General features: G+C 35.8%; 1 protein-coding gene across 2 annotated transcripts in view; it reads right to left on the bottom strand.

Moving 5' to 3' along the window:
* LOC117657019 (uncharacterized) overlaps positions 1-27,172 on the bottom strand; it is a 119,100-nt gene that overhangs the window by 34,271 nt on the left and 57,657 nt on the right. For both annotated transcript variants that reach the window (XR_015732552.1, XM_034405194.2), the window contains exons 20-34: positions 24,685-24,897; positions 23,070-23,213; positions 21,197-21,360; positions 20,631-20,743; positions 18,294-18,409; positions 16,536-16,754; positions 14,439-14,591; positions 8,687-8,847; positions 6,996-7,105; positions 5,953-6,074; positions 4,185-4,397; positions 3,296-3,439; positions 2,570-2,736; positions 2,313-2,428; positions 1,670-1,794 (exon numbers count right to left, since the gene is read on the bottom strand). Coding sequence is in view for 1 of the 2 variants with exons in the window: in XM_034405194.2 (XP_034261085.2) it covers positions 1,670-1,794; positions 2,313-2,428; positions 2,570-2,736; positions 3,296-3,439; positions 4,185-4,397; positions 5,953-6,074; positions 6,996-7,105; positions 8,687-8,847; positions 14,439-14,591; positions 16,536-16,754; positions 18,294-18,409; positions 20,631-20,743; positions 21,197-21,360; positions 23,070-23,213; positions 24,685-24,897 (2,280 nt within the window). In the remaining variant the exon portion in view is untranslated. The remainder of the gene's footprint in view (positions 1-1,669; positions 1,795-2,312; positions 2,429-2,569; positions 2,737-3,295; positions 3,440-4,184; positions 4,398-5,952; positions 6,075-6,995; positions 7,106-8,686; positions 8,848-14,438; positions 14,592-16,535; positions 16,755-18,293; positions 18,410-20,630; positions 20,744-21,196; positions 21,361-23,069; positions 23,214-24,684; positions 24,898-27,172) is intronic.

A 27,172-nucleotide genomic window follows, 5' to 3' on the forward strand; every position in this document is an offset into this window, starting at 1 on the left:
TTATTCCTTAAATATTTTAATTTTGGATTACTTTTATCACACATTTTAGGAATATTACAATTACTCTAAGGCAAGATGATTTTAGGGATAAGATTTAAACAATCATGGCAAATTAGATGTTAAGATTATATCTAGAGAGGCATATGGTTTTGATGAAAACCTATGATCAAACTTGTGATTTTAATAACAATAATAGAAACAGAAATTCAAACATTTGAACTTCTTCTGGCACAAAAATTGCAATCATGATTATTTCATCTTCAAAATGTCTGTATGCCAAATTGCAAAAGGAAGAAGAAATTCATAAATATGTTGGCACTATTTAATTTTTAAAATAAAAGGGGCTCAAAGCTGAATACTAGATACAAAGATATAAACTTGAGTCAAGTTATAGTGAGATGAGAGAAAAAGTGTTCTCTGCTACTATTTACAAATTAAGAATGAAATTGGATTCTAGATTAAGAGAATAATGAGGAAAGATGGTTTCTTAAACACCATGATGAAAGAAAAGAAAATGGAAAAAAGCAAATAAAATCACAACCACCATTAACAATATTAATGTAAAAACTTGAGTAACAGGGTATGGTAAACAATAAGCATTTTGTGACAAATAACAGGAAAGGAATTTGCAATGATGGATGAGAACCTGGCATCAATCCTCTCTTAGCAACTGGGAGGGATCAAGACTTAATTGTTAAGCACTGCAGTCACTACATGAAAAATCACACAAGTGTGATGGGCTTACAACCTCACTTCCCTTCCAGTTTGTTAAGTTAAACATCATGTGACCATGACTTACGATTTTACTTCTACCTTGACTATTATTTCTGCTTGTTGCAAACCAGTTATGAAAGACACAAATGACAATCACATGATTGTGGTACACTGCAATGTTCATAAATGCACGGACATTACAAAGCACTGAAAGGTGATCATGTGACCCCAGGATGCTGCAACAGTCATAAAGGATTGAAAAAACTATTTTTACATGCTGCCGTAATTTTGAACAATTGTTAAATGAGGCAGTCAGTAAGCAAAGACCACCTTAATTTGAATATACTAGGAAGATCAGACATTTACCAAGAGCCTTGGTAGTACAGTGGTCTAAAGCACCATGTTATTAAGACCAGTTGCCTGCAATTACTGCAGGTTCGAATCTCACCAGGCTCAAGGTTGACTCAGCCTTCCATCCTTTCTAAGGTAGGTAAATTGAGGACCCAGTTTGTGGGGGCAATAAGCTGACTTTGTATAAATATACAAAAGGATGAAGGCTATTGCTTAGCGCATTGTAAGCCGCCCTGAGTCTCCGGAGAAGGGCGGCATATAAATCAAATAAAAATAAAAATAAAACAAATAAATTTACTCAAAGTAGGGTGGATTAAGGGCTCAAGCTGTTTTTATTTTGATTGACATAGGATGAACACATGAAAAGGACAACTACTTGGTAGTGTTCCAAGGTATTGGGGTGGGGTGGGATAAAAAAATCCCAATATAGGCTCACAAACTTGTATGAGTGGAAAAGGAAGAAAGTATACACAGCTCAAACTGAGCATAACAATTTAAAGAAAATTGTCTTCAAATATATTTGTTAGTCTGATTTATGATCTATGACCTATCACTTGTTTGTATGTATACTGAGAGCTTCTGCACTGGAGACAAATCACCTTACCTTCTTCTCTTCTTTTGCAAATCCATAAATTGTTCCAGATGCATCCAGTTCCTATCAGTGAACCTTTAGGAACGGTGAGATATACACAGCACTTCCAAAAGATTGACCATGAATTCTTATATAACCTTGATTTTCAAAGCAATAGAGAATAAAATAAAACAGCTCAGAAAAACCTCAAGCTTGTGATTCAACAAGGAAAATTGCAGTCTTCTAAATTTTCACTCATGAAAATACACTGCTCAAAAAAATAAAGGGAACACAAGCAGAAGACATCCGAGATCTGAATGAATGAAACAGCCCTATTGAATACTTTGTTCATTACATACAGTAGATTTGTGTTCCCTTAGTTGTTTGAGCAGTGTATAAACTACTGTATGTAAAGAACAAAGTATTTAATAAGCCTATTTCATTCATTCAGATCTTGGATGTCTTCTGCTTGTGTTCCCTTTATTTTTTAGAGCAGTATATAATATATATAAAGGTATATATTAAAAGTATAATAAAAGGATAATATATAAACACAGAGGGGAAATATGTTCTCAATAAACCAAGGAGTATAAATTAGAGTTCACTGAAATTTAAATTAAATTATTTAGAAAAACTATTTGATTAAGGACTATTATGACATAAGCATGTAACTTACCATTCTATATCTAAATCTGAAACATCAGTGTATGACCATCGCACATGGGTACAAAATTTAATCCCATTAAGACCAATCCAATAAGTTCCACTGGGCAATATAGATAGAAGGAATTTCTTACAAGAGATAGAAATTGGAGAACATTTATTTTTTTGAAACACTGAATATTAATTTAAAAAAACCTCAAAATGTGTTATTTCCCAATGAAATAATTTCCTAGAAAACCCACTGTTACAAAACAAAAGCCATCAGTTTACCTTTTCAGCTTTACTGGTTATCCAGAGAAGGTCTGTATTGCTATACTGCCTGCACATATATCTTGCCTGTCGCCATTTTTTATTTTCTCCTTTATGGATGTAGTAACAGCTGCCACGCCAATATATCCAATTATCTTCAACAGGACACCTTCCACCAATCAAGGTTCCTAAAATATAAACACACAGTTAAAATCAGACTTGGTTACAATATATGATCTCCATAAAAACTGTGTTTGAGTGTGTAGTTGAAACCTAAAGCAGGACAATTGTCCACCTTTCTTCAGAAACATCCTTCAGTTCACTATGTCCTTACTCAAAGTGATCTTACTTCAAGTGAGCCTTCCAATCCAATCCAAGCAGAATGCTGAATGGCTTCCATTCTTGAATATAGAAAATTAAAACAATCAGTCCAAGAACAAAAACAAACAAAAGTACACAGGATCTATTTTTTAAGGATCCATATCTGTTCCCAAAATGGCTTAGAATAGGCAGGTTTTAATGGCTTTACAAAACATTAACCATTTTCAACTTTCTGCTTTTAATTTTGCTCTGTATGTTTAGCCACTTTCTCTAGCTGTTAATTTCAGTTCAAATCAGAAAAATATCAAAACTGCAGGTAGGAAATTCCTACATCATAGGAATTACATCGTAGTTCTAAGGATATTCGGAGTCTTATGATCATATTCAGAAAGGATGTGAAAAGAGAAAAGCTAGTTCTTAAATCACCTGTTTTGCAAGTGAATGAATGATCATTTTTGCTGCAGAACACGCTATCACTACACAACCCGGTATGTGGGTTACATGGTACATCATCATCACACTTGGGACACACACGCTCACATGTCTCCCCATATCTTCCAGCAGAACAAACTATTAAAAAAAAAATGTTATATCAGAGTACATTTTTCAAGGAATCTGCTTAATAAAATTATTGTAGAATAAAATCTGTTTGAATCATTAACACATAGATCTGGCATTATGCTGTAGTGTTTGCTATGATCATTTTCATTTTTTGTTACTTGATGCTCTGCTTTCTCTTCCATATGAAACCTGCAATAGTAAACTTCTTTGGGATGAGACATATTCTGTAGAAACACACACACACACACACACACACACACACACACACACACGGAGTCATGATACATGCACTCACATATTTTCACTTACATCACATAGATACATCCATTTAAAGAGCACTCACACAATAACAGCCAGAAAGGAAAAGCTTTAACATTTCCCCTATCCTCATTACTGAGAATTGCCCTTTGTCCAGAGCAGCCTCTCCCACTCTGCCTCTTTTAGCCCCACTTCTGATATAGCTGAAGTTACTAAAATATTGTTGGTAGAACAGCAGGCTGCTTACATCCCGAAAGCATTCAATATTTATTCTGGCAATTCTCTAAGAGAGGCAAAAAATATAAAAAACCATTATAATAATAATAAGGCTCTATGTTATTTTGGGAAAGTCAGTCCTAGACTGACAGGAAATCTTGGTAGGCTGTAAGTGACATACAACAGATTTAGAGAAAGCATACAGTAATCTCTTGCCTATGTTAATCTCTGCAGACAAAAACAAATAGTAAAGAATCCTATACATATTTTCACTGCATACTTGATTTGATCGAGGTTCTGACTGTTTTGTCTCTAGTATTATATAGGTCTATACTTTTGTGCAGGAGGAAATATTTTTCAAAATGTGTCACTCCAGTACATGTTTCCCAGGCTAAACAGGCCTGCTTAGCTTCAGTCAAGGAAGAATACTTAGACGTTTCTCCATCAGGAAAATAAAATGCTCTTCCATCATGTTCCGTAAAGAGATCAACAACTGTTGAAAATAAAAGCAACCATTAAATAAAACCATCTTTATAAAATATGAAAATAAATTAACTTGCAGCTGGTTAATATGCAACATACAATTCATGCATGGATAGATATAGTCTGTGCATAATAACCTTATAATTGGGGGTGGGGAAGGGAAAACAAACATAGTTAATTTTTTTTATAGATACATGTATATACAGAGAAAATTTATTTTTAATATATCACTTGGTAACTTATTTATTCTTTAGCATGATTTAAGAAATGAAAGCATGCTCCTAAAGTTTGCACTGGTTACTGATACTCATTAGATTATCATACATTTTTTTTACAATGGCCTAGAACCAGTCTGATGCTGCTGCTGCTGCTGCTGCTAATGATGATGATGATATCCAATTATATCAGATTCTTAGCAATTCTATGAACCATCTCCCTCCATATTTTCCAATCTGTACTGCTTCTTTCTTTTATGCTCTAGTACATATTGCTTCGATGGTGGCTAACCACTTTGGTTTCTGGAGGCCCTGTTTTCTTTTACCACCAACCATTCCAGGCACAACTGCCTTTTCCAGTGAGTGTGAATGCATTACATGATCAAAATAAGTATGTCAGAATTTTGTGATTTTTGCCTTCCAGCTATATGTCTGTTTTATATCTTCCAGCACTTGCCTGTTTGTCACCTTTAGTGGAAGGGAAAGACCAGAAGTTCTACTTTTTTCTAAGATGAAGTTCCTTGTGGGAAGAACGTGGTTTGTTTTAGAAGATAAACGGAACTAGAACATTATCAGCCTTGGTAATACTTTTGAGCACAGCTGTGATCATTGGAGCCTTTTTTTTTACTTTTTAAAAGCATTTTTTACTACCTATTCACTCGAGCTGGTAGTAAAAAAATGCCTAAAAAGTAAAAAAAAAAAAAGTTCTGACGACCGTGGGTCGCTCAACTGATCGTCGGAACTTTTTTAAAAAGATTTTTTACTACCAATTTGGCGAACCAGTAGCATTTTTACTATCAGTTCGGGCGAACGGGACCTAACTAGTAGCATTTCACCCCTGCCTCTGAGGATATCCGTATCTGCACAGGAGTATATGGGACAATATACATCTATGGTATCTGTATAGGCAGTAAAGAAGGTTTTACTCCAGCCAGACTTTTCCTAATTTTGTTTCAAGGACAAGCTTTAACTGCAGTTTTTAAATGGTTTTTATTTTTCTATTTTATTATATGTAGTTGTGAGCTCTGATTCCTATATTTTGTTGGAAAATTATTTGACTGAAATGAGTAAAATAATAAATAACAAAATATTCTACACCTATTTACTAATGAGTAACTGAAACACATTAGCATTCAATTTAGCACACATATGATTCAGCTATGTATACTTAACGGTATACTGTTCAATGACCTATACTTTGAATCCCTATTAAAAGCCATTATAAGCTATACATATAAAACATATAATTCTATACCACTTTATTTATCATGAAAAACAATAATTTGCAATCATTAAGAAGCTGTCAGTCTGCTTTTTGAAAAACAAATTATGATGAATTATTTCATTCACCTTCTTCTCTTTTGCAGATCCATTTTCTGTGATGGGAACAATCTACCACAGAAAGATAATCTTTGAAAGCAACTCCACAGTCATAATAAGAGGGTATGTATCTTCTATTTCGCCTAATCACCCTGTCAATAATTATAAAGAAGAAGTATTGTCAAATGTTATTCTTAAACCCTATCACAGTTTAATAATATAAAATAAGTTTGATAATGATCTTCAAACAATGATATAAGATTAATGAAAGGTCATTCTGGCTCAATGAATAGTGGCATCCCACATAGAAAACTCAAAAGTTCTGAAGCTATATAAAAAAAGACAACCATTCTGAAATTGTTGTTTCTGTTCCTAAAAGTTACTGGCCTAGTTCTATTTATCACATACCAAGTGTAATTAGCACATGAACAGATCTTTTTTTAATTGTAATACAACTCAATCTTCTTTACTAAATTGCCCAATCAGATTAATTTAATCTTAATTGAACAGCTGTGGTTACTAACCCTGAAACAAACCAAGGTATTTAAACCAAAATTTGAAGTTGATTTAATATTCTTGGTTGTTACACAGTTGATAACTAGTTTCTCAGTTTGGCTTGATTGGGAAACTAGTTAAAAATATGGCGGTTTGATTTCTCACTTTTCAGGAAAAAAGGAAAGGACTTGCCACGTAGGAAAAATATTTGTTTGTATTGCATCTTATTTTTTGTTATTAAAATGCAGTATGATAAGCAAGGCTATTTTGACTGTCCAAATTGACAAACCCATGGACTGACTGACACCAAAAAATTCTCTACCAAATTTCTGAAAATAAGTACATTTTACTTATTATACCACTTTATTTTAAGCATTTTACGTTTTAGTAAAAAATAAAAAGCAATTCACAATGATTACATTTTATGCAGCTGTAAAAGAAATGAGCAGAACAAGTTGACAGATCACTATGTTTTCTTTCTTTCTTTCTCTTTCTTTCTTTCTTTCTTTCTATGGCAGCTTAAGCTCGTACACTGACTGAATAACAACCAAACTGATTTATTTCAGAAACAGTCTCACCATGCATTTTGAAAAACTGAAGATGAATTATCAACCCAAAGATACTGAGAGGTTCGCTTGTAGAAGATGAAACCAACCCAGCTGTCATCTCCTTTATATTGTACCCACATCTGAAAACAAAACAGTAATCTGAACTATGTATTAACATGAGTCTGGAAAGAAAGTTTGGTCAAAATAACAACTGACATCCAATTTTCAAATGGAATGAAAAAAATTCATTCCATTTGAAAATTAATATTTAACTAGAGGGAAATTTCTAAAGTCTATGTTGGAGCAAGCATTAAGATTTATATCCAACATAAGATCCTATACTCTAAAATAGAAGTTTCAGTTCAAGAACTTCTAATATATTTATTCTTCAATTATATATTCCTCATAAAAGATGCCCAGGGCTTTGGTTATACGTACATTCCTTTAAAGTGAACTTCTAAAAATATGTGCACATTATATTCTAACACCAGTGTTAACTGTAGCAACATTTAACAGGCAACATCTACTTTGAAACTTATTCTCAGTCATGTCAGAATTATTGTATATAATACACAACTAACAACTATGATTAGAGAGGCCTCTTTGCTAACTTAATATGTTTTGCCAGCTGAACAGATTTCTAGGGTAGAACATCAAATCAATTAGGGAAATCTGACAATGTACTTTTGAAAAATACACATTTTCATTTAAATTCACATTTTGGTTGGAAACCTATGAGAAAATTATTACTATTAATAATAAAAGAATGGTGAAACAATATTGAGATTTTGTTACATTAAGAAAATTAAATATTCTGAGCTCCTGGGAGAAAGGCAGTACATAAATCCAATTTTATATATATATTATGTAAATTAAATGAAAGAGACAGCATGAGGCTCTTCTTCCTTTTTTTTGCCTGAGAGTGAATTTTGTGCACCAACTGTGTTTATTTTAGCTGACTTGCACATTTTACCTGCCAAATCAGTTAGAATTAGGATACCAATTGATGCTTGACAGTAACCTTTGGGAATTGATGTACCTACCAATACACTGTAATCATAAGAATATTGTACCGATTGATTATGTTAATGGCAAGCAAAAACTTTCTGGTCATGAGATTTTAATACTAGTGGAGGAGGGGGCTAGAACAAAACGAACAAAACAGAAACTAAATATGCAGATTGATTTTTATATGCAGATTATTTCATTTTATTTATCATAACTGATGTATTGGAGATTACTGATTTCCGAAGCATGTAAAATATCAGAAATTAAATAAAGTGGAAGTTGTATTTGAAATAAATGATTCAAATCCTGTGTCAGCAAAGCATATCTTTGCTATCAAAGTACAAAGAAAAAAAAGGAGCCTGAAAATGATATGGCTGCTTCATCAAACCAGCCTTAATTTTTTTCAATGCTTCATAGATGCTTGAAAAAAGTGCTGGCATCTGATTAATTTAATTATTCAGTTTTGGCCCCACCAAACTTTAAAAAATCCAAAAACTATAGAAAATATAATAATACAACAACAACAACAACAATAACAATAATACTAAAAAGAAATAGGAAAAAAGATTAGAAGCAGAAAAGGGTTATTTTTATGTTAAGCCCAGTGCATTTCTTCCCAATCATTTCTGTAACATGCACATGCCTATCTCCAAAAACCTCCATAAAATGAAATTTAATTTACAATACGAAAATAGTAAAACAAATAATGATACCTTTTCACGGCTGTTTGTAATTTTAACTAAGTCTGTTTTCTTAAATCCTTGGCAAGCAATCCTTGCATTATCCCATGTATCTTTTTCAATGTTTTCCACATAATAACATGCTTTGGAAAAATAATACCACTGGGGTAGTTTTGGACATATGCCTGTGAAAACTTTAAAAAAAAAGATCAGTTGTAATGAAGCAATCCTTCACATGGTTACATGTGGGAACAGAGGTCAAACAAGAATATACTTCAAGATTGGTGCACAATTTCTGGATTGTCTTGAACTCATATCTCCTATTGAATGAACAAGTGGCCACTGTGGCTAACAGGATCTTTTCACAGATACAGTATATCTAATGCACAGGTTGTACCCTTTCCTGAAACAGAAGACCTTTCAAATGTTCACATATACATTGATCACCCTACAAATAGATTTACTGCCATGTGCCCCACATGGGAGTTATGCTTGAAGACATCTTGAAAGGTTTAGAATGCAGCAATGTGGGCAATGATGGTGGTCATGTTTCATTATTTTTAAGACACTCTACTGTTCTTTGAGTTCACAGTTTTGCTTCTGGATGCCATTCAAGATGCTAGTTACCACCTAATAAAATCCCTCCATAGCATAGGGCCTAGTTATTCAAGGGACTGCCTGACTCTAGCTGTTTCTGTCTCTTTAGTGAATTTTGGCAGAGTGGGCATACTTTGCATGTCATCAGTAGACAGTGCTATCTAGTGTGACTCAGAAGTGTGCTTTTCTCTTGTGATGCCTGCCCTGTGCAATGAGATTTCCCCAGAGATCAAGATGGCTCGAACCCTATTGATGTTCAGGCAGCTATTAAAGACCCAATTCAAAAAGTTTCACGTCCTTTTGAATGGGGATGGTGTTTGTCTTTGGTTGTACATAAATAAATACATACATAAATAAAGGATACCCATAACTTGATACACTGGATTAAAAAAATCAATTCCTGCTGCATTGCTAAAGTCAAACCCAATAGCATCTATCTTAGGGACAGAGCACATTATACCAAACCAGACATAAATCTAAAACTAGTACACAAAGATGATTTTTCTCAGGAAGAATGCTATTTTAAAATAAGCATGAAAGTCTGATTCCATTGTAAAGTAACCTGAGAGATTAGACCATATTCTACTTCTTCTAGACCAGAGCCATCAAACACGTGGCCCACGGGCCAGATGCATCACATGCTGGCCACGCCCAGTTTAGCGAAGGGATACATCACATGATGATGCCAGGACAATGTGAGTTTGAAACTCCAGCTCTAGACCTTTGGTAAATTTTCCAGTAAAAGAAAATGCAAATTCACCATCCCTAGAAATTCAATAGATATATTTTTAAACTGTCGCATCTTCTATTCTTCCTATTATTCTAATAAAAATTTTCTCCTTGACACTTATAGCCCAAAAAACTGAAAACTGGCATTAATAATATTGAAATGATTTTCTCTTCTTGGTTGCATAAATGTGCCTACTCTGAGTCACAAATGTTATTAGCATGTTAATCTCACACGTGATAACATAATTGAACATTAGTATTAATAAAAGCTTTGAGTTTAGTTATACTGAAAGCAACTATTTTTACTAATAAACTATGTAGGTTTTATTGGTTTTCTAGTAGACAATTGATCTGCATAGTAGGACATTTTTAAAACCATACCACAGAAAAAGATATATAGCAAACATAGGAGTGGGTATGATTCAAGATGTATGGCCTTACAAATTTGATTAATTTGAACATACTGTACCTTCTAAAATGTAATAATTATATAGTTTGAAATGTTACTGTGTGATCCTTACAATCCTAAAGGTCAATTGATTCCATAATCTATGTATAGGTAAGTAGTGGCATGCAAATAAAAATAAATAAGAAAAACAATAAGAAAAATAAAAACAAACTGAAAAAAAATTAGAGCAGATAGACCAAAAAATGATGACAGTAAACAAAGACTTGGAAAGCTCATTAATGCATTTGGAAATTGATCGAGCCTCTTTTTACCTGAGGTTTCAAAATGTGTCGGAAACAAAAGAAGATGACCTAGGAGTGATAATAGCAGGACTGATTGCGGAAACCCTCCAGAGAGATAAAATTATCTCTTATCTGTATCTTAGCAGATACACTAAGTTGACTCAATTTATTATTTACTGTTTATAAAAAAAAATATTATATGTATATGAAATCTTATTCTGTTCACCGCCCTGAGTCCTTCAGGAGAAGGGCAGTATAGAAATTCAATAAATAAATAAATAAATAAATAAGAGATTATAAACGAGATGGACGAAGTATAGAGTGCAAACTAATTATGCAAAGCGCCACCATTTACCAAGGGAAGTACATATCAGATTTGCATGCAAGAATGTGCGAGATATTATCTATAAAATCACAAGAGATGAACCAATGATATATCATGAAAGAGATATAATAACATTGAAGCAAGTCCTCAGGTGGATCCGAGAACAAAGGAAGGATTGCCAGTTCTTAGCATCTCTACTAAACAGAAGAAAAATATTATTTCGAAGGGAATGTCAGTAACTTGGCAGGCCAAACAAATTAAAATCGATGATCTAGATAAAGCCCAAGAACTATATGATCAACTGATGGGGATGGAGGAAGATTCGAGCAGTAAAGCGAGATTGGAAACACCCAGTTTAGAAGAACAAAGACAAGAATCTGGGGATGAAGATGTCGAAGAAGGAGCCAAAACAAAGAAGGGGAATCGAAATGAAGAAAGGAGTATGAGTACCAGACCTGAAAGAATTACAAGAGCAAACAAAAACCAGAGACCAGCAGACAATTAAGAAAATAGAGAGAGAAATTAAATTACTGTCAATAAACTTAAATGGATTGAATGACCAGGTGAAAAAGAAAAAAATACTTACAAAATTAACAAAACAGAATATAGATATTATATGCCTCCAAGAGGTACATATCAAAAAACAGGATCAGAAATATTTGGAATATAATATGTTGGGGAATTTATATGCCGCACTGGCAGAGAAAAAAGAGAGAGAGGTTGTGACATATGTGAGAAAAGAAATAAAAATAAGTGTAATATATGAAGATACGAAGGGAAGAATATTATTATTGGGATTAATAATAGGGGAACTAAAATGCTATTAGTTAATTTATACGCTCCCAATAAAAACCAGAGGGGTTTTTACAAAAAAATACATGGAAAAATAATTGAAACAGGTTATAAAAATATCTGCATTGTGGGGGACTACAATGGGATAATAGATAGAAAAAAGGATTATATTAATGAGAAGAAAAAGGGGGGGAAAGGAATGTATTACCGAAAACTTTTTTCGATATGGCGGAAGAATTAAACTTGAATGATATATGGTGAACACTAAACCCCAAAGAGAAAAAATTTACTTTTTATTCCAACCTGCATAAGTCCTTCTCAAGAATAGATATGATATGGGCAAATAAAGAACTAAGTAAGGAAGTAGAAAATGTAGAGATTCTCCCAAACATTTGGGCAGATCATAACCCCCTGAAAATAATATGAAAAGGTCAAAAAAAAGAAAATCAGAAGATGGACATTAAACCCACAGATACTACAAGAGAAGGAATACATACAAAAGATTAATCAGGAATTGACCTTATTTCTAGAGGTAAATAATAAACAACACACTTCTTTGCAGAACCTATGGGTCGCAATAAAAGCATATACAAGAGGAATAACTGCAGCATATATGACAAAAAGAAATAAGGAAAAACGGAAACAGCAGGATATATTAGTGAAAGAATTAGAATAGCTAGAAAAAAATTTCAAATAAGGCCAGGTGATGTACAACTAATTGAAGAATTAACATTAGTAAAACATAAATTAAACCTAATAGAACAAACAGAACATGTTAAAAACGTTAAATACGTGAAACAATACCAATTTGAGAACGCAAATAAGTCAGGGAGGTGGTTATCATACAAATTAAGAAAAGAAAAGTAAAATAGAATAATACACCAACTGCAGGACGAGGTAGGGGATTTACAAAATAAGGAAGAAGAAATTAAAAGGATTGCATTAAAATATTTTGAGAATTTATATATACAGGAGGAAACTGAGATAGAAAAAATAAATGACTATTTAAAAGAGAAAAAGATGCCCATCATAGAGGAAGATATGAGAACGCTGCTAAATAGGGAAATAACATCAACAGAGCTAAAAGAAGCAATTCAAAAACAAAAAAATAATAAGACCCCAGGACCAGATGGTTTACCAAAATTTTACAAAAACATGGGGGAGCTATTAGAACCCATTCTTTTAGAACTGTATAACAAGGTCCTGTTAGAAGCAAAAATCCCTGTTTCATGGAGAGAAGCATATATCACAGTGATTATGAAAGAAGGTACCGACCCAAATCAAATTCAAAAGTACGGGCCAATTTCATTTCTGAATGCAGACTATAAGATTTTTATGGCTATCACAGCAGGAAGGATGAAAAAAATACTGAATGAGATTATTCACTCTGACCAAAATGGTTTCCTCCCTTCTAGACAAATTAGAGATAACACAAGAATAGTATTGAACATCTTAGAGTATTACGAGGCGCATCCAAAGAAACAAATTGCCCTTGTTTTTCTGGATGTGAAAAAAGCATTTGATAGTTTAAATTAGAAATATATGATTAGTCAAATTAGAGAAATGAAATTCAGTGACAAATTTGAACAAATGATTAAAGCAATTTATTCATCTCAAAAAGCAAATATAATAATAAACGGAGAAATTACAAAAACATTCAAAATAAAGAAAGGAGTCCACCAGGGATGCCCACTGTCACTTCTGCTTTTTATTTTGACTTTAGAATCACTATTGATGAAAATTAGAGCAAACCAGAGATTAATGGAACCAAAATTAGAATGGAAGAATATAAATTAATGGCATTTGTGGATGATTTGGTATTTTTTTTGGAAGACCCAAAGGAAACAGGACCAATATTATTACGGGAAATAGAAAAATATGGGGAAGTAGCGGGCCTTAAAATTAACAAGACAAAAACAAAAATGATAGTCAAAAATTTAACAATACAATAAGAAAGAGAATCAATATAAAATGTTTTACCGTTGGTACTTGGCACCCTTTAGACTGACAAAAATATATCCAAATTTAAACCCCAATTATTGGAAATGTGGACAAAAGCAAGGTACCTTCTTTCACACATAGTGGTTATGCTCCAAAACAAAAAAATATTGGATGAAAATACATAGTTGGATACAGGAAGTAAAAGGCTTCCAGATAGAATATACACCAGAATTGTTTCTTCTAGGAATAATGAAAAATAAATATGAAACAACAACAACATATATTATTCTACATATGATAATGGTGGCAAGATTGGCATTTGCGCAATGTTGGAGAAGTTCAAACATACCCTCTGAAGATTTAATAATTAGAAAGATATTAGATTGCGCTGAGATGGATAAAATGACATTGGAACTGAAAGGACTGATAGATTCAGACTTTTACGTAATATGGGAGAAATTGTATAGAAGATAGAAAAAAGGGGAAATAACAGATAGTAGATTTTGTAAAATTATATAGAATATAGGAGAACATTGGTGTGATGATATGTAAATGGTCACAGTCATGCACAAGAGTTGAATAAGAATTGTTTAATTGTTAAAACCCAATAAAACTCAAATTAAAAAAAAATAAAAACAAACTGAGTATTTAAAAAAGGCAAGAAAAATGGGAAAGCAAAAAGTTATCAGTGTTTAAAGTAGTATATTTTACCTGGAATAATACATTTTGGATCTGGTGAGTCTAAGCCACATTTTGTTAGAGTAGGAGCTATACATTTGCCAGTGATAGGATTGCAGGGAAGGTCATCTTTACACTTTGGGCATTTGGATTGACAGCTTGTGCCATAAAATCCAGCACTACAAACTAAAAGGAAAGTTTAAATTAAACATCTTCAGAAAAAGCTAGAAGATTAATATGTACGGTATTTTTCCATGCTTCTTCTAAGAACTGTTTGAGTTCCTAAGTACTTTACAAAATACAGTAAAATCAGAACATGGTCATGATTATGAGAACAGATGGTCTTCAGTATTCACAAGGGTTTTGTACCAGCCTAACAATCATGGCTAATGAAATTGTGAATAATGAAATCATTATTTGAATGTGCAAAGCTCATCTACCATTTTTGTAGTTTTACTATAAATAAAACAAGTAGAAAAACTTGTAAATCAGAACCAAGAATCAAAACCTTAAATAAATAAAATACTTTCCTATAGATAACAAGGTTTGGTCTGTATTTTCTTTTACTTATTAATTCATATTTATTGAGAATTATGTTATGCAAATCTTTTTTAATCCTTGAACCCATAAATCACCATATCATTTTATTCCTTTTTCAGTAAAACATCCATATAAGGCTTTCAGTCTTTCAGAAAGTTTTTGTTGTTTCTCTGACAAAACAGGTCAGCTTGATAAATTCTGACATTTTCACATGCCATTCTCCCATTGTAGGAATTTCACTTTTCTTCCATCTTTAAGCATACAATAATCTTTCTGCAGTTACCATATACAAAATCAATCTGATATGTCTCTTTCCTAATTCATTATCCATATGTCCCAATAAAAAAAGTTCTTCATAATATTTATCTTTAAAATCTTTTGCACTATTATATGATTTGTATCCAAAATTTCTTAGCTTTTATCACAAGTCCCCCATGCATTATAAAATGTCCCATCATGCTTTTCACATTTTCAGTACTGGTTTGAAATACTTCTCTACATTTTTGAAAATTTCCTTGTGTCCTATACCAATAATGCATCAATTTAAAAATCATTTGCTTTCAGTTATAACACAGTGTAAATTTGTAAATTTGAAATTATGGTAGTTATCCACCTTCTTTCCCAAGAGTCCATCTGTATATTATATCCAACATTAATAGCCCATTTTGCAATGCAATCTTTAATTTGAACTTCTTCAGTTTCAAATCTTAACAGAAGTTTATACATTTTTACTACCGATGTTCAACATTTGCATGTATTTCAAACATTCAATTTGATAGTTCAATTACAAACGCTATTTTGTGCGTTTCTCAATTACAGTGATCTTTTTATCTATATTAAACCTTTCTTTTAACAGAGAATATAAAAACCATTGAAAACTATTTTGTTCTTCATGTGTTGGTATTTTTCAGCAATAAATACCTAAAATTATGGGTAATGGAATTCTGCATAATGGGAGCCATTTGTACTAACTTGTGCCTACTTATATAGAGGCTGACTCTGTTCCCTCATAGTTTACCATTAAAAGAACTGTAGCCTTAGCAAATGGTAAGTGCTTTTCCTAAATATTTCACATTTATTTTGTAGGATAGCAAAAAGATATATAAATCCTAATAATGTATCTTCCAACAGATGAGAAGATCCACAACTGTCTGAGAAATATCTAAAAGAGTCACTTTGATGTAGGAGTATTAGTATGTTCACCGCTGAATATTAATTTTAATAAAAATAAAAAAGGAGAAATAAAAAGCATCTTCTACTTGTTTATCAAAATAAACAAAGCATGTAATCACTGTATTTCTTATTATAGTCATGTAACTGAAATATTTAGTTACATAAATTTCATTCTCAGACAACATGCAGCCAACAAATTACAAACAGAATATTTATGTCTTTCTAAGGAAGCTGCAAGCTATCAACTGTAGCTATTGTGGTATAGTGGTTAAGGTGCTGAACTAGGACCAAAAACACATTTAAGTCCATTCTCAGTCAGAAAAGACAAGGGGCAAATTTGGGTGCACGCGGCCCCATTGGTAAGTAGAACCCATCCCTGATGTGCATACAGTAGATCAGTTGCTTTAAATAACTCACCAGACTTCAAGTATAATATATCCTTTGCCTTAAGACTTTTGAATATCTCTGTTCCACTGACCACATGGTAGTGCTTCTTTGAGAAGACTACACCAGTACAAATAGTTCTTTCAAAAATGCATTCTTCCTCAGCGGATTGCAAATTAAGGAAACTCTTAGGCAGTACCATTTCCCTTTGTGGTATTATGTGGCCTTCATATTTCTCAAATATATTCACATCTGCACAAAAAAGAATTATAAACCATTGTTATTAACATTATTAATTAAATTTTGATGTCCTGAAATTCTGGGCAGTTCACAAGTAAAAACATTAAAAACAACAGGAAAAATGAAATAAGAAACAAAAATAAAAGAATAAAAGAAGGCAAGATCACAAAAAGCAGATAAGAATAATAAAGAAGCAAATCCATACAAACCGCCCTTACCAAAGGCCTGGGCAAAGAGCAGGCCTTTCAAAACACCAGGTGGGTGGGAACTATCTGGATTTCAGCTGGAACCTTATTCCAAAAAGCAGGTGTTCCTACAAAGGAAGGGTGTTCCCAATAGATGACATTATTTAATCACAGGAGCCCATACTCTGCCAATCCTGCCAGATCAAACCAGTCAGGGTCCTCAGCCATCTCTCAAGTAACCAGGTTCTATGCCATGTGGTGCTTTTTGGGAACAATCAGCACCTTGAAATCACACCAGGAAGCAACTGGAAAACAGTGCAGCTCACAAAGCAGAGGTGTTAACATAGGAATGCTGAGGCCTTCATTGTGAACCGTTTAAAGTTTTCAGAGTGTCTTTAAGAGCAGCTTCAAGTAGAGATATTGCAATAGTAAAGCTTTAAAAACTATCTTAAGAACTTCCTCATCTACAGTAGAAAAGGGTGCAACTGGTGCACCAGATGAAGTTGTGCAAAGGTCTTCTTGGTCACAGCTGCCACTAGCTCATTGAACAGAGTTCTAAATTCAGGAAGACCCCTAGATTAGAACCCCATCAGTGTTATCAATTTTCAAAGCCACAGATTTAAGATCATAAAAGTGACAGTTGATTTACATCAAAAATCAGTATAAAACTGGACTGTTTTCTTGGCTACATTGGCAACATTTAGGGTTCTTAGTTTTTTATTTATTTAAAATAATCTCCCAACCTCCTAATACTCACTGGTAAGTATCCTTAAATAAGTAATTTTGTTATGTTAAAATTTATATTAAGAGCATATATGCTTGAATAGTTTTTCAATCTGGAAATCATTTAACAAAGACTGAAATCAATATTTTCAATTTATAAAGTTATATACGAAGGCATTTTATACTAACAATTATGCAGACACAGATAAATAATTTACAAAAGATCTCTCTAAAATGAAAAATCAGAATGTCTCTGTACAATAAAGGAAGCTCTCAAAAGGTCTGAAGAAAATACTGTAATGAAAGCCAACAATGACTATAGATATAACTGTGCTCAACCAAAATAAATACAACCTACAGTTGAGGTATGAAACCATATAGCAACAGTTTCTGAGAAAACTGGAATGGCATTTTTTCCCTTTCTGAGCAAGCAACTGAAAGATTAAATAAATTATAAATAGATGAATTAGCATTTATAATTTTAAAAAATTTAGAAAAGAATCCTAATCATTTTGTCATCAGCACATAGAATAAAGGAAAGGTTCTTTTCTTCAGTAATATTACATGAGGATATTTCTCACATGTTTATTTCCTACCCCTATTGAGAGGTAGGAATAGATAAGAATAAAAAGCTGATACTTGCCTTCATTTCTTTTACATATGAAGTTGAGCTTGACATTGCATTTTGCAGATCGCAGTGCTAATGATCTTTGGATAAGTGTGCCACAGCTACCAAGCTTGTTTCCTTGTATCTGTAACCTGAATAGAAATAAATTATAAATTAAATTAGAAAATATAACCCATTATAATCCAGTTTACTAATCTACTAATTAAGAAACACTCCTCCAAAAATAGGATAAGAGACAAAAATCTCATACTTCTATCTGGTGCCTTTGAAAGAATTCTATACAGGCAGGCCCCACTAATTTTCTTTTATTTTACTCTAGCTTGACAACTTGTAAAGGCTGTCCTCTAAAAAATTATTTATCAAACAGCAAGGTGCAAAAAAGCAGCAAGATGCAGAAATCTAATTTCCTGAAAAAAATACTTCTGCTAGAGTTTGAATCAGTGGTGGGTTGCTCCAGGTTCTGTCCTGTTCTATAGAACCTGTAGTAAAACTAGCAGGAGGCTCCGCCCACCCACAGAGTGATCGTGCGCAGAGGCACGACGTTATCATTGGTGATCTGCGCATGAGCAGAAGCTTCTGTGCATGTGCAGAAAAGTGCACGCGAGCAAAGCGAGCGCGTGCACAATCCCGCTGCGAACCGGTATTAAAGGTAAGTGGAACCCACCCCTGGTTTGAATCCCACTATATGGTCCCACTATTAAGTATTTGGTCCTACTATTAAGACTCTAAATGTCTTTTTTTCCCTGATGTCTTTTATTGGTATATGCACTTTTTTTCCTTCTACCATTTGGCCAGAGAACACCAGATCTAAAACCTATAGACCTCATTTCAGTGCAAAACAATTATACAAAGTATCAAAATTATAATGATCTCAATACAGGCATTTATGAAAAAGTGTAATTCCCACTGGTCTTATTTACTTTTCCAAATATCCTATATTTTAAATTAGTACAGGCATACTACATGCACCTTCACAGGGCTCTTTGCCATCTCTGCCCCATCAGGGGTGTCAAATAATGAGGAAAATACATGAAGATCTGGCAGAAAAATTTTAGGATAATTTTAATTCTTTTTAAGTACTACAAATAGAGATAACAAAACTCCGTAAGAGTTAAAGGGGTTTTAAAAAATGTTTTCTTGGGGGAAAAAAACCTGTCACAAAACTAAGAAAAATGACCCATAGTACTATTGTTTTAGCCTGGGAGGCTGAAAAGAAAATGTAACTTCTGGATGAAACTATCACCCCCCCTCTCTCCTAAATGTAGTCAGTATTGGAAAATTGTAACCTTTGGACTGCATTAACCAACAATATGCAGTCTGTATCCAGCCCCGCTTAACAATAAGGCAATATTTTTATTTATTTTCTTTGTTTCTTAATATGATAGCTGCCCATCTTACATTTGTAACTTTGTTTGGCTCTTATCATTAAAACAATCACAAAATAAACAAAATCAGATATTAATAAAACAATAACTCCATAAAACAAATTTAAACCATATTAAAACAAATAATAATAAGCAGGCAAATGCAAGAGTCAATCAATATAACCATCTAGCAGTTCCAAACCACAGCTAGATATATCCCCAGGCATGATATGAAAGCCACGGCTTCATAGCAGGGGTTAAATGCTCCCAGTTCTCACTGGATCGGGTGATCTGGTAGTGATCATGGCAGCTGGTTCGGCGATCTGGTAGCGATGGTGGAGCAAAGCTCCACCCACCCGCCTGGGTGTCGTTACTTCTTGGTTTTAACCAGGAAGTAATGTGTTCATTACCTTCTGGCATGCACTTCTGAACCGTTAAGGAAGGTAAGTAGATTTCACCCCTGCTTCATAGCCTTTTGAAAGGCTAGCAGAGTTGGGGCCGATCTAACCTCCAGTGGGATGTGGTGCCAAAGGGCAGGTTTTGCAGGAGAAAAGGCTCTCCTTCTGGGTTCCATCATGAAGAACTCCTTAATAGACAAAATCCATAACTTGCCTCTTTCTCCAGGCTTGATGGGACTAGTAGATGTAACTAAGGAGAGGTGGTCCTTCAAATTACCTGGCTTCATGCCATGTAAGGCTTTATAGATCATTACATCTATAAACATCTAAATGTAGATGTGTAGGTGTTGTTGCTCAAGACATGCATTACATCTTCCAAGGTATTCTATCAATTTCTCATCCAATCATTGAAGGTTTCTCCCAATATTATTACCTGATATAGATTGTTTCATATAATCACTATTTCCTTCAGGTCGCTATATTTTTCACACCTCATCGTGACAATTTATTTTCAATAATCAAAATGCTATAAACTGCAGGACTTTAAGAAATCATAAAAAATAAAACAACCATATTTTTGGAAACCCTACCATTTTCTACTAGTATTTGTTGATGTCCCATTTCCCCATAGCCACTCCATTATTTCTTCATGCCATTTCAGTCCTACCCACATTGGTTGATTTATCATCTCTTGAAGCCACACCTGAAAGGCAAGAAAAGACATAAAATAGCTAATTAACACAACATTGTAAAACCTTGGGGATATAATCTTAATATACTCTATGAATGGAGCTGCCTCTTCCAGAAGGATTAGTTTTTCTTCAATTCTTTCTTTCAATTAAAGATAAATAAAATACAAGATGCTTCTGCAGAGGATGAATTAGAATGAAAAGCCATTCACTCATTTCCCCCTATTTGATTCAAAAATTATTCCACCCAAAAACAAAAATTAGGGAGGAAGATCAGTCTATATTGTACTCTTGTAAATATTTGTATTTTTATTTAATAAACAATTATCTTATTATAAGCATATATTATATGTAAAGATCATCTGCCACTTAATATTTCTAAAAAACAAAAGTAGCAACAAGTTCCACAAATTAACTTATTCCATAAAGTAAAATTTCTGTGAAGTATTTAAAATAAATATTCCAACCTTTTCCCTACGACTATCCAGTTGAAGTAGAGTAGTGTTTTTAAAATGCCTACACAACAGCAAAGCTTCTTCCCACGTCACTTTTTTATCTTTTTCTATCCAGTAACATGTTCCTCGCCAATACCACCAGCCAGCGCCCAGGGAACATTTTAAGCTGTATAAACCTGATATCATCAAAAGGAAAGAAAATGTTATCAATTAAATAGACATGAATTTATTTTCCATTTGTGTTCTTTCCCACTGTTCCTTTTCACCCACCATAGTCTGTCCAATCATAGGCAGACACAGGAATTTTGGGATTGAGAACAGGGAATAACCACATTGCCATCCCTCCTCTATCAGCAGGCAAGTAATGTAGACGTAGTCCTTGATTTATGATAATTTATTCAGTGACTATTTGAAGTTATAATGGCACTGTATGAATGGTGGTTAAGAACTCATTGGAGTTCCAGTGTCCCAGCACTACCTGTGCTCATGTAATTACAATCTGGGCACTTGGCAACCAGCTCACACATACAACCAGTTGTAGCATCCTGCCATCACTTAATTGTCATTTACAATCTTCCCTGCTACATTTCCTGAAAAGTCAATGGGAAAGCCAACATAGGTAGTCACAAATCACTGGGGTGTTTTCTCCACCTGCGCATCCTCCCCAGCCCCACTCTCACGCTGTGCCAGCCATTAGTTCATCCCCACACATCCTGAGTCTTGCTGTGCCACTTCCAAACCATTGTGCACATCTTCTGTGAGCCTCACTGTGCCTCGACCACCACTCCTGCATCCAGAGCCTTCCTCACACCCTCACAAACCCCTGCACACCCTCCCTGAGCCTTGCCATACCTTGCCTGCCACCTGTACCCCCATCTCACCATGCCTCTCTTGCAATGTCACGCATCTATATCATCCCCTGAGTCTTGCTGCACCTCTTTTGTACTCTTGCACATCCCATCACATCCTGAGCTTTGCCACCTCTCCTGCCATTTGTGACCCATTCTGTGCCTCACCATGCTTCCCTCACAATCTTTTGCACCCCCCCAAGTCTCAATATGGCCCCCATTGCACATCCCTGCACACTGTCCCTGAGCCTCTCTGCTTTCTGCACTATTAATGCAAGCCCTGCCAAGCCTTGCTACACCTCCCTTGTCACTTGTTGACAAGGCATGCCTGCCCTGGCACCTGCTGGCCACATGGGGCCATCTTCTGCAGGTCTTGTGAGGAAACTGTAGTGCACCACCTGGGAAAGAAAGCCTTGTGTGACTAGTAGCTGTCAGTGTTCCTGTAACTTCAAACCTACATTGAACAGCTTAAATTGAGTACCGTATTTTTCGGAGTATAAGATGCACCTTTTCTCCCCCCTAAAAGGGAGTGAAAATTTAGGTGTGTCTTATACACTGAATGTAGCCCTGCCCACCCACTGGCTCCCACCCTTTGGCCTCTGCCTCCCAGCAATTTACCTCCTTGCAGCAAGCAGCAAGAAGAAACAGCCCATTTCAGCTTCAGCACAACCTAATTAGCACAAGTTGATTGTCCCTTGGATCTGCTCCTGACTCTCAGCTGTTTTGCGCGGACCTCTGCTGATTGCTGCAAGGAGGTAAATTGCTGGGAGCAGATTTTTTTTTTCTTGTGCTAATCAAGCTATGCTGAAAACGAAAATGAAAGTAAAGCAGGCTTTTTGCTTTTTGCTGCAATGAGGCAAAATTGCTGGGAGGCAGAGGCAGAGGCAGATTTCTTTTTCTTGTTTTCCTCACCAAAAAAGGTAGGTGCGTCTTATAGTCCGGAGCATCTTATACTTCAAAAAATATGGTAATTAGAGGTTGCAATTAAAATTAGAAAGGAAGTAGATATGTATTTTTTTTTAAAGAACTCCACTCACCCAAAGAACATGTGCCTACACTTTCTGGTGCAGCACAAATAATGGGTTTCTCACATGTTCCACTTACAGGGTGGCATAACTTCCCCCAATGGCAACTTGGGCAATTAAAATTACAGTCTTCTCCATAGTATCCATGATCACATACTTCAAAAGAATAATAACAATAATAATATATGATTATATAGTATCTTAGAATACCTTATGTATATTATTTCAATCTTATAACAATTGTATAAAAATGATGATCATAATTATGTACGTACATATGAATTGTTTTTGTAGCCTGGAGGAATTTACCTAAATCCAGTTACTGAGTTTCCAGAAGAGAAATGGCAATTCTCAATGTAAAGTGCAATATAATTGTGTTGTTTTTTAATTATGTAAAACAGCAGTCACAAACTGGTAGTCTGTGGACCACTGGTGGTCCGTGAGAAAATTTTGGTGGTCCGCAGAAAAATTATTTGCATTTTTTTATATTGCACTAAATCAAGGGTCCTCAAATTACGGCCCCTAGGCCAGATATGTGCAATGAACGTTTGTGTTGCTGCAGAGAGTCTTCCCCTTCGGGTTTTTTTTGGGCTGGTTGGAGGGGTGTGGGTTGGAGGGGTGGCAGAAATTCCAACTTGGGGTCTGCTTCAGCTTCCTGGTGTGGGGCTTTGGGCAAAGGCTGGATTCGGAAGTGCTGCTGGTGGCACAGAGCCGGACGGTCTTGTTCCAGTGGGACTGCATTATGGCCTGGAACTGGCTGACCATCTCAGCCTGCTGAGCCTCCAGGCGCCAGTACCTGGCCTTGCACTCCTCCAAGTCTTCCCTCTGCTTGGAAAGCCTATGCTCCTAGTCCTGAGTGAGGTGCTTCTGCTGAGCCTCCTTCTCAGTCAGATCCAATTTGAACTGAGTCAGCTGTTTTGCCAACTCTTTCTCATGGTGGCTGCTTAGCTCCAACAACTGCTTCCTGTTGGGGCCCTAAGGAGGCCGAGGCAAGGAGTGGCTGGCAGGAGAGGGGTGAATAGAGGCCAGCAAGGCACCCCTTGATGTGAGTGACATCGAGTTGGCCATGCCCACCCAGTCACATGACCACCTAGCCACGCCCACCCAGCCGGTCATTAAGCAGATCATATTAGTGGTCCGTGGGATTTAAAATTATGAATTTAGTGGTCCTTGAGGCCCAAAAGGTTGGGGACCCCTGATGTAAAACAACTTAATTATAAGTGTGAAGTTTCCAACAAGAAAATACTTATGTTTACTTTTCTCAAACCCCCTCCATCTTTTTATAGCTTTTAGCTAATAGAAACATTTTCATTATACACAATAATACAGTTTCTGCAGTCACTTCCCATATTAAATTTAATACAACTTAATTTTTTTAAAGAACAATTAATCAGAAGGTGAGATCGCAAAAAAACAGCATATATGAAGAACATGTATCATTTAAAACACCTTTCCAGTTTATAGTCCTTATATACATAAAACTAAGAATGCAAAGCTCATTTGAAATACTAACTATTTTTTTAAAATACCCTAATGACTTGCAATTTAATAGTGAAGATTCTTTAATTAATTTTAACATTCATTCAATAATTTTGAATATTTGAAGGAATATATTTAAAATAGTTACCTGATTTTAAAAACAGTACACTTGGGCCAAACCCTCCACCAACCAAGGTATAGCCATTTAATTGGAAATATCCATTTTGCCATAAGCCATAGCCAGGACAACCAGGGTCTTTAATACATTCATCCTTTGAATCATTGTAAGAAGAATTGGCTGATAAACTTAATGTTGTTGAGATTACCACAGAATCCCAAAAGCCGGAAAATATATCAAGGTCTGCTTGGAAAGAAACAGATGTTGTAAGACTATTTGTCAAATCTATCATTATATAAAAAATATATAATACAACCAGATCCTTCAGGGTGAAGGAGACGTTGATAGAGGGTAATGCAAAATTGGACCAAATCTGGAATTTAATTTATCACATCAATTTATAATGCCCAGGTTTGTCAGGTTCGCCTGATCCGCCAGTTGCGGCCCTTTCTTGATCAGGATTCCCTGTGCACAGTCACTCACGCCCTCGTCACCTCTCGCCTGGACTACTGCAATGCTCTCTACATGGGGCTCCCCTTGGGGTGCACCCGGAGGCTCCAGTTGGTCCAGAATGCGGCCGTGCGGGGGATTATGGGAGCGACAGGGCGCTCCCATGTGACACCTCTCCTGCGCGAGCTGCACTGGCTTCCTGTGGTCTTCAGGGTGCGCTTCAAGGTGTTTTGGTGACCACCTTTAAAGCAATCCATGGCTTAGGGCCGGGGTATTTACGAGACCGCCTTCTGCCGCCAATAGCCTCCCACCGGCCAGTATGCTCCCACAGAGAGGGACTCCTCAGGGTGCCATCGGCCAGACAATGTCGGCTGGTGACCCCCAGGGGGAGAGCCTTCTCTGTGGCGGCACCTGCCCTCTGGAACGACCTACCCCCAGAGATACGCACCAGACCTCCGGACTTTTTGTTGGGCTCTGAAAACACATCTTTTTCACCTAGCCGGGCTGGCTTGATCCCATCCCTTCGATTTTAATTTGTAATTGGTTTTAACCCGGGTTGTTTTAAATGGATAGCCAAAATTATTTAATGTTCTTTAAATTGCTTTTAAATTTTATATGTTATGTTTTATCATGGCTGTTCACCGCCCTGAGTCCTGTTGGAGAAGGGCGATATACAAATTAAATAAAAATAAATAAATAAATAAATATACTGCCCTTCTCCCTGAGGACTCAGGGCAGTGTACAGCCAAAGTAAAAACATAAACTACAAACATTAAAATACAATTAAAAAGATATATATATATTCGGCCCCATAATTAAAAGCAATGACAAAACAATTAAAAACATTTAAAAAAAATGTTAGGCCAGCCCAGCTTGCTGAAAAAAGAAAGTTTTAAGGGCACGGCGGAAGGCACCGAGGTTTGGATTCTCCTTATCTCTGGGGACAGCTGGTTCCAGAGAGTAGGTGCCCCCATAGAGAAGGCCCTCCCCCTGGAGGTCACCAGCCTACATTGTTTGGCTGATGGCACCCCGAGGAGGCCCTCTGTCAGTGTCCCAGCACTGACATATAATAAAAAGAGGAGAAGCCTGAACTTTTGCCTACTAAATCCCTTTGAAGATTCTGTCTCCTCAGAGTTGGGGATGGAGGAGACATTCCTGTGATCTGACGAAGAAGGAATCAGGAAAGTGACTTGGAAGATAGCCAATGAGAAGCAGAGAATTGGGGATTGGAAAGGGAGGGATTGGGGGGCAAAGGTCAGTTCTGACCACGAACAAGTCAGGATCAGATTGCTGTGCTTGAATAAAGAGAAAATTTCCTTAAAGATCGGCAGTTTGGAAATTCATTTATTTTGAGATAGCATCGAAACCTGACACCCTCTCTGTGGGAGCACACAGGTCGATGGGAGGCCGTCGGTAGCAGCAGGCAGTCTCGAAGATATCTAGGTCCTATGCCATGGAGCGCTTTAAAGGTGATAACCAACACCTTGAAGCGCACCCGGAAGACCTCTGGGAGCCAGTGCAGCTCATGCAGGAGAGGTGTTGTATGGGAGCACCAAGCAGCTCCCATAACTACCCGCACGGCTGCATTCTGGACCAGTTGGAGCCTCCTGGTGCCCTTTATATAATTTTAGTATAAAATAAAATAAATAAATAAATGTTTAAGCCAATAAAATCATTTCTCATGGTTAGTGAGCAGACAAATGTTCCTTTTTATACTCAGTTTATGCAATCTTCTAACACAGGGGGGTCAATCTCAAGGCCCGTGGGCTGGATTTGACCCATGGGGTGCTTAGGTCTGGTCCTCAGGGCTGCCCTGGAAACAGCAAAGGACCAGCCTGTGGTGCCTCTACTAGGGAAAACAGAGCTCGGGGGGCTACAGGGGGCCCTGCCAAGCTCCATTTTCACTGGCAGAGGGTTGCAGGAAGCTGTTGCAGCCAGTGGTGGTAGTCAAATCCTGGCGCTACTGGTTCACTATCAGTAGCTCATGGGCGTGCTCACTCGCTATGTGAGCGTGCGGCACTTCTGTATATGTGCAGAAGCTTCTGCGCATGCGCAGAGCATTTTTGGT

Source organism: Pantherophis guttatus, chromosome 2 (genome assembly GCF_059756535.1).
Source record: "Pantherophis guttatus breed Tessera chromosome 2, ASM5975653v1, whole genome shotgun sequence".
Lineage (NCBI taxonomy): Eukaryota > Metazoa > Chordata > Lepidosauria > Squamata > Colubridae > Pantherophis > Pantherophis guttatus.